The sequence below is a fragment of the Delphinus delphis genome, chromosome 11, assembly GCF_949987515.2.
Source record: "Delphinus delphis chromosome 11, mDelDel1.2, whole genome shotgun sequence".
NCBI lineage: Eukaryota > Metazoa > Chordata > Mammalia > Artiodactyla > Delphinidae > Delphinus > Delphinus delphis.
The window spans coordinates 19,487,220-19,508,292 of NC_082693.1; the positions used below are offsets into that span (position 1 = coordinate 19,487,220).

Sequence of the window (21,073 nt, forward strand, 5' to 3'; positions counted from 1 at the left end):
TAATCAACACCAATGATTAACCTGGTGTAAAACAGATTAGTGAGAGTTCACTGTTCTGTTCTTCTTTTTGCTCATATTTCTTAATAAAATATGAGCTCTCCAATTCTGTTTTTTTTAACTTCTTTTGCATATTGACTTAATAAAACATTAATATATTGCTAGAATTTTATATCTAGAAAGACCTATAAAACTCACCTAATGAAATAATTTTATTTTCAAATAAAGGAAAATGAAGCATTTGTCCAAGGTTACCCAGATAATGACAGAGGAAAATCTAGCATCTGAATCTTCATAAGTCAGTATTTCCTTTACTAGACTTCCTTTAGGAAGAGAGCTAGAAACCCTGGGGTGGATGCCTTGCTTCAGGTCGGAGATCGCTTATTCAACCATTCAATTAACTCGTTGAATTAGGAGTCACTGTGCTAGGAACTCTGGATAATGGGGTGACTGAGACTCTGTTCCTGCCCTCTAAGACAGGGGTTGGCAGACTACCTGTAAAGGGCCAGGGAGCAAATATTTCAGGCTTTGTAGGCTACACTAATCAACTCTACCATTACATCACAGAAGTACATTACAGGACACTACCTCCATATGTAAATGAATGAGCACGGTGCTGTTCTAATAAAACGTTATTTAAAGACACACATTTAAATTTCACATAATGTTCACATGTCGTAAAGTAGTCTTCTCTTGAAGGCTCGCAGCCTAGATTTGGCCTACAGGTCACAGTTTGCCAACCACTGCTTTAGGAGGTCAAAATCCAGTAGAGGGGAGAGACAGTACAATTTCTTAAGGGAGGGAGGATGGGGGCAATTAGAGTTAGCAGAAAATTTCTGGTAGGGGGTGAAACCAACTAAGTATTCAGAATGAATGGCCATAACCCAGGTGTGAAGTAAGGTAAAAGGCATTGCAAACAGACATCATACGCAAAGAGAAGCATGGTAGCTGTGAAAAGCCATAGGCAATTTGGCTTTACTAGAACAAAAGTCATAAAGAGTGATGTAGGGAATGGTAGGAAATGAGAAAAGAGGCTGGAGAGTAAGACAGGAAGTGAGCTCACTGCAGCTGCAGGCTGCCCCACCCACCCAGGTTAATAAAGGTCTCTGCGAGACCCAATAAAATATATAGGATGGCGCAAGCAGCGCTTCACATGCCAACTGAGGCCCTTTCTCCACCTTGAGAAGAAATTAAATGTCTACTTCCACATCCCGAGGCTGCTCCACCATTGTCTCTTTTTCTTTGGGCAAATAATTTAAGAAAAATATGGACTGCATTTTATTAACTGCCACATGACATGTGAGGATGTCAGGAAAAATGTATTAATACTTGCTTCTATGTGTACCTGTTATATACTTGTATGTCTTAGAATTCAAGCAGTTTTGTTTAAAATTGAGGTTATACAAATGCTGGAGAGGGTGTGCAGGAAAGGGAGCCCTCCTTCACTGTTGAGGATGTTGGTGCAGCCACTGTGGAAAACAGTATGGAGGTTCCTCAGAAAACTGAAAATAGAATTACCATAGGATCCAGCAATCCCACTCCTGGGCATACATCCAGACAAAACTATAATTCAAAAAGATACATGCACCTCTATGTTCAAAGCAGCACTATTCACAATAGCCAAGACATGGAAACAACCTAAATGTGCATCGACAGATGAATGGATAAAGAAGATGTGGTACGTATATACAATGGAATACTACTCAGCCATAAAAAAGGAATGAAATTGGGTCATTTGTAGAGATGTGGACGGACCTAGAGTCTGTCATACAGAGTGAAGTAAGCCAGAAAGAGAAAGACAAATACCATATGATATCACTTATGTGTGGAATCTAAAATGTAACACAAATGAACCTATCTATGAAACAGAAACAGAATCAGGGACATAGAGAATAGACTGTGGTTGCCAAGGAGGAGGGGTGTGGAAGAGGAATGGATTTGGAGTTTGGGAGTAGCAGATGCAAACTGGTATATATAGAATGGATAAAGAACAAGGTCCTACTGTATAGCACGGGGAACTATATTCAATATCCTATGATAAACCATAATGGAAAGGAATATGAAAAAGAATGTATACATATATATGTATAACTGAATCACTCTGCTGTACAGCAGTAAGGTTATAGGGCTTCCCTGGTGGCGCGGTGAATGAGAGTCTGCCTGCCAATGCAGGGGACACAGGTTCGTGCCCCGGTCCAGGAAGATCCCACATGCCATGGAGCGGCTGGGCCCGTGAGCCATGGCCGCTGATCCTGCGCGTCCAGAGCCTGTGCTCCGCAACGGGAGAGACCACAACAGTGAGGCCCGCGTACCGCAAAAAAGAAAAAAAAAAATTGAGGTTATAATTACAGAGTAAACAACCTTTTGGCTAAGCATTTAAATTTTGAGAATGGATCAGTACATGAATCAGGAACTTACAAAGCTAAGTATATTTTAGCTCTCTGGATAAGGTTTAGGTTATGTACCCATTATTATTACCATGATTTTGGCTCAACTTTCCAAAGACCATTCTGCTAAAACAAGAATTCAAAGATAATATCCTCTACTATTTTAGTGAATAAAGGCTAAAGATGGATAAAGGGGAAATAATACGTTATATGTATAGGCTTATTAGCTTGAGAACCTGGGGGGGAAGCAATTAGAAAATCTCCTTAGGGTTGTACATTTTTCCCAGAAAGCTGTGGATAAGCAGAAATCAATAACCTGAAAATATCCAGAAAAGATGAGATGATGAGAAAAACAACATTAAAAGCAGTTATGTCATAGTTGGCTTCCCTGGTGGCGCAGTGGTTAAGAATCCACTGGCCAACGCAGGGGACACGGGTTCGAGCCCCGGTCCGGGAAGATCCCACATGCGGCGGAGCAACAAAGCCCATGCGCCACAACTACTGAGCTTGCGCTCTAGAGCCTGCGAGCCACAGCTACTGAAGGCCGCGCACCTAGAGCCCGTGCTCCACAACAACAGAAGCCACCGCAATGAGAAGCCCGTGCACTGCAACGAAGAGTAGCCCCCGCTCACCGCAACTAGAGGAAGCCTGTGTACAGCAGCAAAGACCCAATGAAGCCAAAAATACTAAATAAATAATTTTTTTTTAAAAGAAGTTATGTCATAGAGAGAGAGCGCCAGTGAATACTGTAACAGCTTTCTGCTCCAGCATGTAAACAGGATTGGCTAAAGCAGTCATAATAGCCACATGACCTCCACAGGTGACATAAACAAAGATATGTCCATCAATATGTAAATATTAATTCAATTTAGAGGATAAATAATTATAGGCACTAATTATATGCTCACTTTTGGTGTAAGGCCACCCCCTCTACTTACAGAGCCTCCAGTACCCCCTCACTCACAGTGCCTTTTACCATGAAGTCACACGGTTTGTTTCCCCAAAAAAACCATGAGCAAATTAAGGACAGGAACTGTGTCTTTGATCTCTGTCCTCATTCACCTATAAAATAACTAGCATATAATAGAACCTCAATAAGTGTTTTCTGTCAGAATGAGAGAAAAGAGTGAATAGGAGAGCAAACAGAAAACAAAGGGATTACAGAGAAAGGAGGTATTGACTCTCTTGGGTATCAAGAGAGACTTTACACAGGATGTTAGCAGGAGTCCAAAGGTAATGAAAAAATAAAACAAAAACAGAATGGGAGGTTCTGTTCTGTACTGAAATCCTTATCTGTGTATTTTCTTTTTGTCAAAATTTGTTCTAGGCCAAAATTTTTTAGTTTAGAGATTGAGTGAGATAAGTGCTCCTAAAATCTAATTATAACTTATTATATTTATTGTGTGTGTGTGTGTGTGTGTGTGTGTGTGTGTGTGTATTCTTTAATTCTAGGGAAATTTTGGAGATCTAACAGAGTTGGCAAGATTTTTTTCCTGTGTATGTGAGCATAGATGCAGATAAAAATAACTGACAGTGATAGAGATTTAATATTTCTTTCATGCTGTCTTCAAAAGCAATTATTAGACATTATTTCAGAAGGGGTCACATTGTTTGAAATTTAGATAAACCATTTCAAAAGGCAGTATTTCCCTATTTAATGGAATATACTTTGAAACTTGCAAATCTTCTTAATTTGAATATCTTAAATTTAGAAAACAAAAGAAAAATTCATGGAGAGAAAAAACAAGGACTCTCAGGTTTACTATGCTTTTGACTTAATATTCTCTATTAACCCCCAACTACAATATTCTTGAAGTGAAAAAGATGTGCTAAAAAAATACACAACTTCAATTTATCTTCAGTTCTTTTGGTTCCTTCTTAATGATGCCCATGAGCCGAAAGGAGAAAAGACTAAGTAAGCACAACAGCGAGGTGGCCATCCTCCGTCTGGCAACTCAGGACAAGCAGAGCTAAACTAAAGCGCTGAGGCAGCAAAACCAGCACACGTCTAATCCTGGTCCATTTCACTCTGCCACTGGACATGACTGCTGCCGGGAGTCTGGAGTGCTGTCCCGTATGTGAAGGCTGAGAACCGACCTCTCCTATTCACAGGGTACTGCTCTCAACATTGCTACCTCCCTGTTTAGGTGTTTTCCTTCCCTGAAACATGGCATCTCGACAGAGGTGAAAAATACATAACAGTGCCGGAGCAAAGACTGAAGCAGAAACATTAGGGTTAAAAAACAGAGATAGAAAACAAAACTCCAAAGGGAGAAGGGTGCATTTTGTTCATTTCTACCACTTTCTGCTTCCAAGTCTTCCATTTGACTAATGTCGCATGATGGTGTATAAACTTTTCATGCAAATTTCTACAAAGCATAACTTCTCAGAAAAGAAAGGCCTATGAAACAGAGATTTAATTCATCTTGAAACAGCAAATCATTTCTTATCTATTAACACACAAAATACCAGCCTAGAAGCACTGTCCTGTTATAATAAACAGACGTCTTCAATTACGACATGCTCTCCCAGCTACTGATCTCTTCCGTAATTATACTATGCAATGAGCACGGCACTGATATTATATTAATATGTAGGGAGGAGAGAACTTAAACGCAAATTAAATCAAGGCTCAATATTTCAGTGAAACTTATATAAGGACTGAGAACAAATGGTCTGTTTCTTAGAAGGAAGTAAAAAGATGATTTTATAATATCTCATTTTCTACTTCTAATTAAAAAGTTTAGAAATGAAATCTGTCTTAGACTTCTAGTCTCTTAACTGTCCATTTCAAACAAATTAGATAAAACTGTTTATGTTTCATAATCACCTGTACTTGTTATATTAACAGCAATAACAATCTTCAAAAAAAAATTTTATATAGACAGGTTGCAAAGAAAAGAGAATGGCAAATAGAAAACTTTTTTCTATAGACAAAAGGATAAAGTTCAAGAAAAGGTTCCTCTCACCCTTTTGCAGAACTGTCAAACAACTTATCTTGACCAAGAATAGCACACAGTAAACACACCAAACAAAAGAAATGATGAAAGATGTATTTACTTGTTCAGGGCTTTTATTTTTCTTTCTATTTCATATACACCCACTGAACAGTCTGCATTGTGTTAATAAATAACCAGTAGCAACCTAAGTGAACAGAGGAGGGGTTTCTATGATGCTGTCAGGTACCAGACAGTTGCTTGGCACTGTTGATACAGTGCTCTACACGTGAGTTGTATGACCACATATAAAAGAGAGCATATAGGTTAATGGATGGATCCTTTTACCTCTTAGATACAATGGGAGGAAAGGAAGAAAAGTTGTAAAAAAAAAAATGGTTAGCTTTTTGGAATTGTCCAACCCTTTCAATTTGGAAAGGAACAAATCAATTTTACGGACCATGTCCTGCCAGAGTAATCTTTTACCAGATAACTTGCTGTAGTTATTTGGAAATCTGCTAAACTGTAACTCCAAACTCTTCAACACTTAAGTGATTTTTCAAGTTGCTTCCAATGTTGGCTCCATGCTTTATTCCATATATATGAATTCAAATTTGAAATATTCTGAAGAAAATTTTCTGTTTCTATTTTCTAAAATATGAAAAAATGTCCAAATAATATGCATGAATTGGAACTAAAATCCATAAGCTCAGTGATCAGCGTGTTAAAAGTTTACCTCATTTATGACATTAAATACTCAAACAAGAAAGCTACTCTGTTTCGTCAGCCTGACACATTTTCAGTGTTTTGAGCTTAACTCTTCATTAAAGTTTGTTTCCAAATGTTCCGTGACAGTCTTTCCAAAAGCCACGATCAAAGTCTAACATAAATGAAAATAAGCTAAAGCCAGAAAACATCAGAGTAAAAGTGAAATTACACACACACACACACACACACACGTGTGTGTATGTATATGTATATATTTATTTATTCCTTATTGTCTCATAAATGGTTTCTACATGATATGTAGATGACCTGAAAAGATATATGAATAAAAGTCAGCTTTCAAATTCAGGGCATAAAGAAAGGGCATTAGCTCTGAATTCTACATAATATCTTCCCCTCAGTGTCAAACTCCATCATCCAAAAGTGGGAGCACGGAGCACAATCTGGTATCCGAAGATTATCGACATGGAGGAAAGACTATCTTAATCAACCCAAATATCCAGGTCATATGCTCATCTTGTTCTGCCCTAGCCTCATTGCTCCCTCACGATCTTGGCCATATTTTTCTTCAACATTAAGGGTGGTTAAGGAGGGCACACTGGGAGTCCTTGAGGTCTCAGAACTCTGGGAGCAGGTGGCAAAGGAAACTCTGAGTGAGCTCTCCACCGACTCTAGTGCTGTCCGTGCCTTCCCCATAAGCAACTCCTATTAAAAAAAAAAGACCAAGCATCCACTAGAACAAAACCAAGCAGGCCCATTTAATTAGGGCATTTGCTTGATATCCACTTCTTCATGTGAAACACACAGACACATGGGCCTAGGAGGTCTGATTAATTTTAATATGCACAGTCGTGACAAGTGCCTCAGGGGTAACTGAGTGAAAAGCACACACGCGCGCAAACACACAAAATCCTCCAGCTAGTCGAGTCTGACAAATCAGCTTCAGAAAAATGCTGTGTGTGTTCCCCAGATTAGAGTGTTAAGATTCAGCAAGGGCCTGAACCTTTAATGTGAGGGAACAGAGGCCTCAGAAACAGGTGGCTGGCTCTTCACTCTTGAATAAATGATATCTCCAAAAGCTGTGGCACGTGAGCTGCAAGAAGGTCTGGCACCCTCCCCTAATGTCCATGTCCAGCCTGGGTCAATGGGCGTTTTTTAAGTGCTCCCTGCATTATAACTCAAAGTCTGGACCCGAGGGTTTTAGTTATGGACAAGGAAAACAGGGGTACCTCATTTATCTGAAAGGTTTAGGAAATATTAGAAACATCTGGGTGAAGACAAGTTTGCAATGATTTTCACAGTCCTGTTGGTAGGTAAACTCACGTATAAGCAGGAATCAAATAGTACTCTTCTTGTGTAACAGATAGCCACCTGAAAAAAGAAGGCCGCCTTGATTGTTCACAGAAGGATGAGCATTAAGGACATAGTCTTAAATATGATTACATTTTATGAACGAAAGTACAAGTTCTAATTGAAAAGAAAAATATAAGCTTTCTTGGCCGAATGGGATTCTTGCACAGATAGCCCTGGATCTCAGCTCAGGGACCTCCTACTCTGAAGAAGATCCCCCAGAGGCAATCCCTGAGCCGTTACAATCCAAGTCAGAAGGTCTTCTGAGAAAATATAAATTAATTTTCTGTAACACTCAATGAAATCAACAACATCGAGATAAACCGCTGTGACGGATACCGCTTGAAACGAAGATGAGGGTGAATACGTTTCACTCTAGTGTTGAAAGATTACAAGGCTTCAGACTCAGTGTACTCTGTGCTAAAGTTAAAACACTTATTCCTAAAGACATAGGTTCTACAGCATTTGAGGGTGTCTTCTTGTCCTGACCTTTAAAAAATAAACTCTTTTCTTTATCATCATTTTATGAGTGTTGATTTCCATACAGTGGTGCCTTGGAAAAGGGTGCCTGGAAGTTAGACTCCAGCAGGCTCAGCAAGAAGAGACATTTTCCAGTGACAGACTGCATAGACGAACCCGTAGCCACAATGCATTAGGAGTAGCCTCCAACAGCGGTGGGAGTGTGAGGAACAAAACTGAAAAGGGCTCAACTGAAAAGTACCCTTGTTTGTCCTTCAGTGCAACGGCACTTACAAAACCTCTTCAACGTGTACTTTGTCAAAAGGACAGTGAGTAACTAAACAAAAGCAACTCAAACCTCTGCCAATTAAAGTATCTTTAGGCTTTCCCCCTGATCCGTTCCAGTTTTTATTTTTCCCACCTCATCAAATGTGGCTTTAAAATAAGAGTGAATTTCAAAGTGAATTTCAATACTCTTAATTTAACGGAATGCTTTGGGATTTTGAATTTAGGAAAGCCAATCTCCATAATTTCCTTATAAAAATAATAATTAAAAAGTTGGTAAAGTTAGGGGGTAATTTTGAATTTCAATTTCAACTTATCTGTTAATGTAATATGGTTCAGTTTAAATTCTAACGGGCTGCTCAACAACAGACATTTAAAGTAAAAGAGGAGGCGTTGTGATTTCTAACGTAAACTCAAACATCAAACACTCGGTGCCTGTAGGGATGTTCACAAGGCCAAATACCATGCACCAGGGGCCCGTCTTTTCCACAGAGTAATTATATATAACGCCGTGGCACAGCACAGATGGAAATACACTGCTTATAATATCTACTTTAGGACCCCTAAAATACATCTCAAAACAAGGAGAAAAAGCTTTATGTCCATTTAGAGAATCTAATGGGTCTATATGTCAACACATTTGTAATAGAAATTAAAAGTCCATTAACACGTAATTATTTGGGGGGGAAAAAAACACAAAGTACCACAGAAGGTACAAGCAACTAAATTGAATAATTTTCAATAGATGTGACAGAAGCAAATATCAAAAAGATACATTACACAAGGATATTCATACATATTTTTAAGTTTTAAGACAGCATCATTCATGACCAAGAATTTACACTTTTTTGTTCCATAAACGTACAGTTACAAACTTAAAAAGTGTCCAGCCCAACCCTAGAAATGGTATACATGGAGTTAAGAGGAAGTTTTTTGGCCTTTGCCGCTGAGAATTTGTAGTATACTGACTGCATGGTGTCAGGGTGATATCCACTGAACAATATTCCCTGCTGTATCTGCTGGAGAGAAAGAAAGAGAAAGAGACAGAGAGACAGACAGTCAGGCAGAGACAGAGACGGAGACAGACAGAGCGAGGGAGAAAATTGATGACAATAAAACTCCCAATATTTTCTTCACCCAGTGATGGTCTCCGGTCTGTAGGTGACTCAGGGTGAAGTCTTGAGATCTGTCACAATATACACTTTTCCAAACTCATTCCATTATTTTATTAGTTCTTACAAAAAGAGAACTTTTTTGTGAAGTCTGTACTAAAAGCAATGAACTGTTTCATGCAAAGTAACACTGGGTGACTTTGGTAGTAACAGGTTATGCCTTTAGGGTCTTGTAATATAAAATTGTGAGCAAAGATTTTTTTGAAGAAGTTCAGGAAAAAGTCCCAATTGTGTAAATGATGACAAGGTCTAGTTCTAGTAGAAACAAAATTTCACAAATAAATGCAGTATCTCACACACAAGGGGTACAGTCATCATGGTGTAACAATTTTGGAGGTGTGGGCATCATACTCTAAGAAGGAAGAACAGTGACAGATACAGATGCTAAATAAAACCAAGCATATGTGGGCTCAGAAAGGAGGACTACACACATACCCACGTGTACACACAAAAGGGATGACAAGAAAAAAATCAGAATAGGGGAGGAAGGAAGAACAAATGAGAGAAAGCTAAAATCTTAGAAAATTATGAAACTTTTGGCCAAGGGAGCCTTCAATTATCTTTGTCTTCAGTACACATTCACATTTACTGTAGAAATAAGAATATAAGAAATCCACAAACCCAATGTTAAATTGCTTCTCCTAGTCTCATATTGGTCACATTTTGCAATGTTATCTGTATCAGTATAGAGAAATCTTCTTTCTTTTTGAAAAGTAATTCTTCAGGTACCAACTTGCCTGACCATATTTTATTTAGGGAAATTTATATAAATAAACTTCAAAACAACTAGCTATCCTAGGATTTTTATGAATGTTGGGTTTGTCGTTTTTGTTGTGGATTACATATCCTAAATTTCCAGAATTTTGCAGGTCTGAACCAGAATTTTTCAGTACATGTAAGTATCCTGGGAAAGCATCACTGGAGCCATATAATGTTTCTGGTATGCCTAAAGTAACAATGTTTCTAACCAGCCAAGATGTGGTAATGACAATAACTGGTACAATTCCAAGTTGGTTATAATTTATAAAGTACTTTCATGTGCATTACCTCATTTGTTTCCTTTAACAACCCTCTGAAGAAAGTAGGGCAGTTAGATTTGCCAACAGAGGACAGATATTTATTACATTAACACAATTACTACAGCAATTTAAAGGAAGGTAAATATAATGTCTTTTATAATATAAATCATAAGGTAGATGCTCAGTTTAATGCAAAGAAATCCTTATTTAAATTTAAAAGCTGCATTTCCCTCAAATGTGGCAAAACAGATACAATGGCATTCCCAAATATTGCTAAATACTTGTAAGTTAATGCTTCAAAACTGATCAGAGACTAAACTATATGGATATATATCTTACACACAGTAATCAGTGACAGAACCAGGACTGCAACTCAAACCCTGACTCAGTGCAGTTACCCTTTTTCATCATGAATTGATTTGATAGTCAGATAAGAACGACGAACTAGGTCTCAAAAAACGCACAAATATACATATTTTCCCCATTCTGCATACAATTTCTAGGATTTATAAGCCCTCTGAAGGAACTCCTGAATCCTGAGTTTGGAAACTCTCCCCTTGAGGGAACATCTTAGAGTCCCTGAAAGACTGGAGGGAACAAGGAAGGAGTTGAGTCAGTTACTTTTCTTTGACTACAGGCCTCTGGAGATGCACTGTGGGGGGGCGGGGTGGGGTGGTGGAGTGATAGATCCAACTGTAGCCTGTTAGCATCTTGAGCTCATCGTAAGAAATAATAACTCTCTCTCCCATGCCAGCTCTGTCCTAGAAAAGAGTGCTGGTCTCCATTATGATGAAACACTATTAAAGAACCATTACAGCATCGAATTCTGGAAAATTATTCACAGATCAATTCACTTTTTACTTTGCCCATAGCAGTGGGGGGAAATTGTAATCTGTGGCCACAAATTCATAGATAATGCCAATATATTAGCAATACTACAGTTATTTCAAAGATTAGTGTGACCATAAAATATATAAAGTTTTTGTTACGTGTGTATTTTAGTTTTGTATCCTGGATCTTAATACCTAGCTTTGTGACCGGGGACAATACTTTAACCTCTAAGTCACAGCAAGAATTTAAAGTAATGATCTCAAAGATTCAATAATGACAAGAAGGATGGAGAGGCCAAGATGAATGAGATAAACAGGTAGGGAGGTTAACTGAGTAGGACATGAGAAAAGAGGGCAGTGAAAACAGAAGGCGGGGACTTCCCTGGTGGCCCAGCGGTTGGGAATCTACCTGCCAATGCAGGGGACAAGCGTTCGAGCCCTGTTCCGGGAGGATCCCACATGCCTCGGAGCAACTAAGCCCATGGGCCACAACTGCTGAGCCTGCGCTGTAGAGCCTGCGAGCCACAACTACTGAGCCCGCGTGCTGCAACTACTGAAGCCCGCGTGCCTAGAGCCCGTGCTCCACAACAAGAGAAGACACTGCAATGAGAAGCCCTCACACCACAACAAAGAGTAGCCCCAGCTTGCCACAACTAGAGAAAGCTTGTGAGCAGTAACGAGGAGCCAATGAAGCCAAAAATAAATAAATAATTAAAAAAAAAAACAACAGAAGGCGAGCAATGAAATCTACTCAATTTTTAGGGGAGTGTTAGCAAAGGCTAAAAATGTCAATTAGTGGGTGGACCGTCATCCACAGGTAACACAATCACCTACTATGCATCAAGTTCATTATTAGGAAGCGGAGAGACACAGATAATCAAACCAAGAACTCATTTCAACGTTCACATACTTACAGCTGTGGAAGACAGCAGGTAAATAAACAATGATGGTAATGTGGTCAGAACTAACAGGCATGAGTTATGTTAGCAGTGTAGACTAAACCAAATTCTGACAAAGGTGTTCAGAGAAGGCGTTGAGTCTTAAAGGGTGCATATAAATTCATTAGGTGGATAAGACAGGGTATGATATTTAAGGCAGAGGAAACTGCATATGAAAAGGCAGAGTAGTATTAAAAATACAGAGTGTTGAGAGAACTGCATGCAGTTTCTTTAATAAAGACAGCATGAGAACATGTACCTTAGAGAATGGTGGAAAGTAACGTTAAGGGGATTAAAGGGTCGGGTCTTGTGTTCAATGCCAAGCAGTTTTGCGGAGGAAAAGAAGTTCGTTCTAATTCTAGTTCCTCCATATGACAAGAACGTGAACAAGTTACTAAAACTTGATTTTTAATTTTTAAGATAAGTAATAATACCAGCTTCGGAGTTTCTGAGGATTAAATGAGGTAGCTCACATAACATCTGGCAGAAGGGTCGTGTATTTATTAAGGTCTTTCCTCTCCTTTTCCCAAGACAGCAGGGTAACACTGAAGCAGTATAAACGTCCTTTCAACAAATATTTTAAATATTTAGTATGTGCACTATCCTCACCCTTAAGGCATTTAATACAGGGGAAGAAACCTGACAAATAAGTGGACAGTCACAGTACAGTTAAGTAACTAACAATGGAGGGAGGCAAGTAACAGTTCTTAAAAAGATGCAAAAGTTAATGCAGTGAGTGTAAATAACTCTTTCTAGCAACTTGGACTTGGAGAAATGAGGAACAGAATTACAGATAGAGGGGATGGGAATGAAGAAAAGGTGTTGTTTGTCGTGTTTCTAGGAGGAAGAGATATAAATAAGCTGAAAAGGTCATTCCAAAGTGACATAGGAGTACTGTAGACATTAATATAGAAAAGTTAAAATATGAAGCCTGTTACAATCTTGTATCTAAAAGGATTCTATTTTAAATGAGATATATAAAGTTCTCATCAAGGTAAAAATTACTTGCACCTGCACTGTTCTGAGCCTAAGGTTTGAATGAAAATCGAAGTCTGGATCTGACCCCTAAATTTAAAGGCTGATCTGTAGTTATAGACTACAGTCCCTAGCTACCTGGAACTTGAGAACACAGGACATTTGTGGATACCCATCTATCTTGGCTTTATTAGCTAAATTAAGATAGCTGGTTATCTTAGATTTGTTCAGATTTAATTTAATGATCAATGATATACTCTTTAAAACTAAGATGGGGTGATGACATTATTTCTAAGAAAATCAAGACAGAGAGAGTAAAGAATACCAGAAGGTATGACATAACTGAACTGGAGAAAAAAGGCACCTGGACCTGTAGGATGTGCACTGGATTCTCATTCTAGCTTTAACACTAACTTGCCATGTGATCTACCTCAGTTCTCTCTGTCTCTCTCAATGAGGAGAGAGGGCTAAAATGTGTCTACATTTCATTCCAATTCCGAATTTTTATTATGCCAAACTAATTTGCTCCCAGACATTCTTCTAAAACAAGTTTTTCTTAAGATATCTTCCAAGGCATTTTTTTTTTAACACTTTAAAATCAAACAGTTTAAACTGAGCTGATTTTCAATTAAAGCTTTCTGGAAATTTGATCACCATTGAGGAATCTGAAATTTACTTTAGCAGAAAATTATGGAATACTACTTTCTTATTCAATATTTCATAGGAATTTAGGGACACATGTATTAATGTGTTAACATTAAACTATTACTGGCAAAATTCCTAATTAGAAAAAGCAGTGTAAGTAGTGGTTAAGGGCATGAATTTTAGTTTAAGGTTGACTTCAGTTTGAATGATGACCCGACAGTTACCCCGTGACATATTTAATCATCAGTTTCCTCATCTGAAAATGGAGATAATAAGAAACAGAATATTTAGTTCATGTGTATGGCATTTCCTGAAACTGGAATAGCTATACATAATAGCCCTGGTTATGAGGTTTATGTAAAGATTAAATAAACTATTTCATATAAAGTACTTAACACTATCATTAACACATGATATGCACTTAATATATGCAAACAACCGAATACATATCATTTATTCAAGGCCTTGATATGGGAATAATGTATCACATATTATGATATTAAAGCTCGTCATTCTTAACTCCTAAGTCTAATAGTTAAAAAAAACAACTGATAGAGCATAGTTACTACCAAATATAAAAAATATCTTACATAGGTCAGACATTTCAAACTGAAAATTCACTATGAACTTTGGCAGGTTCCACATCAGTTAAAGTGTCACTGGACAAATGAGAATCTTCAGCACCAGAACTTTTAAAGTAATGACAGACAAAAATTCTGATGGAGGAAAAAGATACAAACAAAAGTATATAAATATATTTTCTATTTATAACTTTTAAAATATTTTAATTAATTGCTTGAAAAGATAAGCTAGCTCGAATAAAAGAGCCATTTTTTCTTCGGCCCATATGCAAATCTTATTTTCTTCCTAACCATTTTACCTCGGTGGCCTCCTTTTGTACGACACACCACTCTCTTCTAACTTCTGAATTTCTGCTAGTTTGCTGTTGGCAGGGATAAGGTCGGAAATAATACGGACCTTCTACTGAAATCTGCATCCCCCGCCCCGTGAGAGGAAGCAAAGGCATGCATATGGCACTCTCATAACGATTTAGCTGGGGCTTAATGAAATTTTCATCACAACCTGCTGTTCATTTTAATGGCCTTTGAAAAACAATGGAAAACATAGCTTGAGGGAAGAAAAGATTTTTCCGTAGCAGATATCTGTCAGCTTAACATTTAGTTCCATTCACTCTCTCCCTACTCTCCTCATCCCCATATTACTGCCCTCATCACAGAACTATAACACTGTTTTGTACTTTTTCATTAAATTTATTCCTAGGTATTTTACTCTTTTGATGTTATAGTACATCACAGAACTACAGATCATTTGTTTGTACTGTATGCAATGTCACTGTCCTGATGTTTGGCTAATGTCAGGTTTTGGTGTCCATTCTCATGTCTAACCATACCCTTTAATTAGTGGAGTTTTTTAATCAGTTTGAATAATGACCCCAACAGTCAACCTGTGACATATTCAACATCAGTTTCCTCATCTGAAAACAGAGATAATAAGAATCAGAATATTTAGAATGTAACTTCCCACTTGCTGTGGAGCCTTTCACATATCTTCCTAGATATATTTCTCCCTTTTTCTCTTTTTGCAGTTAAAAAAAAAATAGAAAGAAATTTCCTTTAACACTCTATTCCTTTTCTGTGATACAATTTTCTGCCGTGTTATTATTTTTTTTTTTTGGTGATTAAGATCATCACTTTACTCAGATACATAAATTGCTCCTTGATAATACTCCCAATAGTTGCAGTTACTAAATATTCTTACAAGAGCAAATTTCTTCATCAATAAAAGTGAGTCTAATTTCTCCAAAGAAGACATACAGATGGCCAATAGGCACATGAAAAGATGCTCAACATCACTAATATTAGAGAAATGCAAATCAAAACTACCATGAGGTACCACCTCACACCAATCAGAATGGCCATAATTAGAAAGTCTACAAACAATAAATGCTATAGAGGGTGTGGAGAAAAGGGAACCCTCCATTGGTGGGAATGTGAGTTGGTGCAGCCACTATGGAAAACAGTATGGAGGTTCCTCAGAAAAGTAAAAATTGAGTTGCCGTATGGTCCAGCAATCCCACTCCTGTGCATAAATCCGGAGAAAATTCTAATTTGAAAAGATATATGCACCTCAATGTTCATAGCAGTGCTATTTAAAATAGCCAAAACATGGAAGCAACCTAAACGTCCACTGACAGACGAATGGATAAAGAAGATGGGGTATATACATATATACAATGGAATACTACTCAGCTATAAACAAGAATGAAATAATGCCATTTGCAGCAACATGTATGGATCTAGAGATTTTCACACTTAGTGAAGTCAGTCAGAAAGAGAAAGACAAATACCATAGGACATCACTTACATGTGGAATCTATAAAATGACACAAATGAACTTATTTGCAAAAGAGAAACAGACTCATAGATACAGAAAACAAACTTACCAAAGGGGAAAGGGGGTGGGAGAGGGGTAATTAGGAGTTTGGGATTATCAGATACAAACTAGTGTACATAAAATAGATAAACAGCAAGGTCCTACTGGATAGCACAGGGAGCTATATCCAATATCCTGTGATAAACCATAATGGAAAAGAATATTATAAATAAGCGTAACTGAATCCCTTTGCTGTACACCAGAAACTAACACATTGTAAATCACCTATGCTTCAATTGTAAGTAAGTAAATAAATAAGTAACTATGAGTCTACTTACATTTCTGTGTACTCAAAGCATGTCTAGGAATCTTGTGTACATAAACATAACACCATCTTAGTCATTTTGTATTCATACAAAAACTATCTTTCTGGGACTCGGGCTTCTAGATGCTTGGCATGGTCAACCTATATGCCAGTCTTCCATAAACTCTATCTTTGTATTTTCTCAATATCTTTGTATTATTCAATAACAAGTCACTCTTGAGCTGAGCTTTTGATATATTTGTAGGAATTAAAGTACAAAAAAAGAGCTGTGGGAAATACAATAACGAAAACAGTCTAATGTCCACATACATAACGATATTTCTTTGTGTCAACTCTTTCTGCCATGGATGCTCTATCTCTGTTTTTTTGCCTGTGTAGCTAATTTTCTCCTAATTCCCAGTACCTCTGAATGTTTCCTGCTAAGCAAATTGGCAAGCACTGTCTCCTGCCCTTTTTCCTGTTAGGAATTATTCGTTTGGCTTCAGCCTGTCATATACTTCCAAATTAAGAGTCTGTGCACCCACCTGGAAGGAAGCTCACATGAAACGCTGAGGGAATACCAAGGCCCTAAAAGAAATGACACCTCAGTAGCAAAGAGCACACTTCATATCCAGATCTTGCTTTCTAACACCATTCTCCAATAAAAGGAACCAGGGCTTCTTAGAGAAATGGCTTATTCTAGGACTGGGAGAAGGAAAGATACAAGATGAATCTGCAGTATCTTATAGTACCAGAAAGTAAACAAGTGTTCAAAAAAAAGAAAAAACCCACCATCACAGTGGTACGTCAAAGTGACAATAGAAGAAGCCTCCAATGAACAAAGCTGGAACAATGTGACTAACAAAATAAAAAACTGTATTATAACTCAAAGTATAAAATAAACATCCGTGAGTTCATACTGATATAAATAAGTGATTGAATAAGCAAATGACAGAGAGAGATAAATCTCCAATAAAGAATAAATACAAATAAATTTCTCGATGATTCACTGTGAAGGATGGGGATCAAGGTCCCCTACTCCTTAAATGTGGGTTGTACACAGCACCTTCCTTCCACAGAGTAAGGTACAGAAAGGGGGCAGGGAGGCTTTACAGTGGAGAAACCCGACAAACACTGTTATCAGCCAGGTGATCAAGGTCAACACCAACATTCGTAAATCACATCGTAAGTATGTACTTTTGATGTGATGTGACAAGAATGGTACTTGGTTTCTGTGGTCTTTCTACCCAAACCCACAGTCCCAGTTTAATTATGAGAAAACCACCAGACAAATTCTAATAGAGTGGCGTTCTACAATATATCTGAACAGTATTCCTCAAAATTTTCAAGGTTATCAAAAACAAGAACAGCCTGAGAAACTGTTGAAGCCAAAAGGAGCCCAAGGAGACATGAGAACTAAATAGCTAAATGTAATCTGTTATGTGATGGCATCCTAGAAGAGAAAAAGCACATGGTGAAAACTAAAGAAATCTGAATAAACTATGGACTTTAGTTAATAATGCTGTATCACAACATAAAAGATGCAAAATAATTTTAAATGTAGAAAGTTAATCATGCAAAATGAATAGCATATACAAAAATAAAGAAAAAGACAACTATCATAAAGATGTTATACCAGAAAGCTATGATTCTGGGTGATTTTTATCATCTTCCTTTTAATTTTTCTGTTTTTTTAAACAACTCTTATAGTAAGAAAATACTATTTTTACTCTCAGAAAAAAATGCAGCACATTAAAAGAAAAAGGTTGTGTGGGTCCTCCTCAAAACTCCATTTTTATCTCCATGAAGATTAGAGCCAAAAAGTCTTTGGCTGACTAGATTATTTCCAAAATTCCTTCCAACTGTAAGATCATGTGAATTACATAAATTTTAACTAAAATCCATGTCCCAGCTATGCATCTGGTAGAGACCCAGAAATATTTAATTACCACATGACTCCAAATACTGGTTAACATACATTTTGCGCCAGATATAATTTACCAGTGTCCTAACAACAGTTAAAAATAGTGTTAAATAGTATAAATGCAGTATATTTTTGGTGTAAAGCATGTCTTTTTATGTCACTGTTTTATGTTTGTTTGTTTCACTTTTCCATCTGACTCTGAAATAAATAGGAGGCATGTTCTTGTGTGCAACGTGGCATCCGTGTTTAGGATGGACATAGGTTTTAAACAGGAGTTAGTAAACATCTGTAACGTAAAGGATGACTATCATTTATTCATAAATTATACAGTTTGCATCAATCGTTTTACTAGTTCGTTTGCTTTCATTTTAAGATGAGTCCATGAGCATTATCACCTGTAGGAGACTATCTGTAACTATTAAAGAGATTTAGAAAATGAAATCTTAAAAGAAAGGCATCCTGGAAGTTGAAAAACTGGGAACCTCAGCTAAGCTAACAGTAAGAGAATCACTACTTTTCAAATACACAATAGTTCTAACCATACTAATTTTAGACTATACAAAAAATAGACCGAATTGTCTAGGCAGTCTAAGATGCATTAATGTATAAAGGTTATAAAATGCAACAAAGTTGTAAAATGGCCCTGGTGGGGAAGCACAAACTAGACTGCACATATCTGGCAGGTAGGCGGTGACTGTCCTGGGCTCTTCTGCCACTTTGTATTCTTGAACCTTAAGTTTTACTCAACCACAACTTACTCGTGTGAAAATAAGGAAGACATCATAACAAAAATTAATGATTTATAAAATTGGGGTTAGACGTATAAATATGTTTCTAAAAAAAAAATACTATGCATCTTCATTGCATTCGGTTTCTTCCAATTTAACCTTGAGAGTGCGTCAGAAAAGGGAGCTAGAAGTTAAAATCAAACCATTAAAATCAGGTTTGTTTTCTTTTCCATCCTTTACCTTCTGGCTCATTTTTGATGAGCTCTTCCATCTTCCTCTGCTTCAAGGTGTCAACAACATCAGCTAAGCTGCCTTTGCGCCGCTCAGGAGTCCCCAGGGCTGTACTAGACAAGGACTCGCCACTCTGTCGCCCACCTTCTTCTGCCTTCTGAGGTGAGGTAGATGAGTTGTGTGGGGCAAATGAAGACATAACTTTATTGCCATCAACTTCCTGAAAGAGAAATCAAAAGAAAATATATATATATATTTGTTTAAAATTCAGTAAGCTTTTTAATTTTAATTGATTACATGGCTTATTCAGTTGCAACGGTGAAAAACGTCACTCTGCAGGAGCAAAAGGAATAAAGAAATTTCGAAAAAGAATACATTAACTTTACAGGTTGACACTAGAGTGAGACAAAGATCAATTCATAGGAGAAGTAAAAATAAGAAGATTCTCTCCCTTAGACTGAGTTCAAACGGCAACGCAGCCTTTCTACAAAGCCTATATTGATTAGTTTTGTCTATTTTTGGCTTTTCTTTGAAAGTCTTAGATTTTCCTATGAACATTAAATGTAGTGGTCATCTGTAATAAACCTTCTCATGATATTATAATGTTTAAACAAATAACATTCCAAATATTTAATTTTCTTTTTAATTTTAAGCAGCTGCCTGTTCTTTATGGTACTCCTAATTAAAGGAGGGTCCTCTTTCAGTTCTCCACCTTCCTCTCATGCTTTTTAGAAGACATCAGCCACCCAAGTTATTCTGACATCAGAGAAGTATACTGTAAATTCATTTCTGCTTATGCAGAAGATATTTTCAATTCCATTTGTTATCTGAAGCACTGTTTCTGATGATACTCTTTGCTGTTTCGCACTTTAAGCCTCATTTGCCCTGAAAAATGAAGTTTCTTGCAGACTTTGCCTCTTCATAATTGTGTACATGTATGAAAAGAACTTATTCTATAATTCTAAAAGGTAAACATACTTCTGGTGTTCCTTTTGGCATTATTCTTCCCATAATTTCTAGTAGAACTTCGGCAATTTGTGTAATATCAGGGGTATATTTTGTATAAGCAGCACTAAATTGTTTTATCAGAACTTTTCCAAAGAAATGATATTGAAATGACAAAGAAAAATTTATTTTCTTAAAGGTTTTCCTTGTATAATCTCTTACCTCCATAATCCTTTGACTTGCCACAAAGCAGAGCTTTTCTTAAAAATAAATCTGTATCCTAACATCTTTGAGGAAGTTAGTCTCCCCCAGGTTTATTTCTTAATTCTACAGCATTAAAAGTTTCCAATAAAATATATATGAGCGTGTGCATATTTAATGTTCAGTATAATAGCTTATGCCCGTGCTTACACATTTGTCCTCTATTTAAGACATGTTAATGAGGATCTGCTGACCCCAGAAAAATGACAAATCACACTGATTTGATATTTAATCTTTAAAAAATAATGCTAATATTTTTGACTAGATTAAAATTACTTGATAAAACTGTCATTCTGATTGTTTAAAATATATGAAAAATAGAGATGTCAACACAAATATAATCGTAACTTGTTCATATGATTTTTGTCAATGGATATCAGTGAATACAGGGACATTAGCTATGGTATAAACATCAGTTTGTTGGGTGGGATCGAGTCAATGTGGGAAAAGCAAAAGTAAAAAATGTGTGCGAAAAGAATTTTCAGAATAATTCTAAACCCCAAATGGTTTCCACTTCCTAAAAACAGAATATGCCTCTTACAATCACTGTTTCTTGATAGAATGCTC

General features: G+C 37.1%; 1 protein-coding gene across 15 annotated transcripts in view; it reads right to left on the reverse strand.

The window, feature by feature from the left end:
• SOX5 (SRY-box transcription factor 5) overlaps positions 1-21,073 on the reverse strand; it is a 989,998-nt gene that overhangs the window by 274,978 nt on the left and 693,947 nt on the right. For 14 of the 15 annotated variants that reach the window (XM_060024445.2, XM_060024443.2, XM_060024448.2 and 11 more), the window contains one exon: positions 19,310-19,520. In XM_060024445.2, the coding sequence (XP_059880428.1) occupies positions 19,310-19,520 (211 nt within the window). The other variant, XM_060024450.2, reaches the window with a different exon arrangement.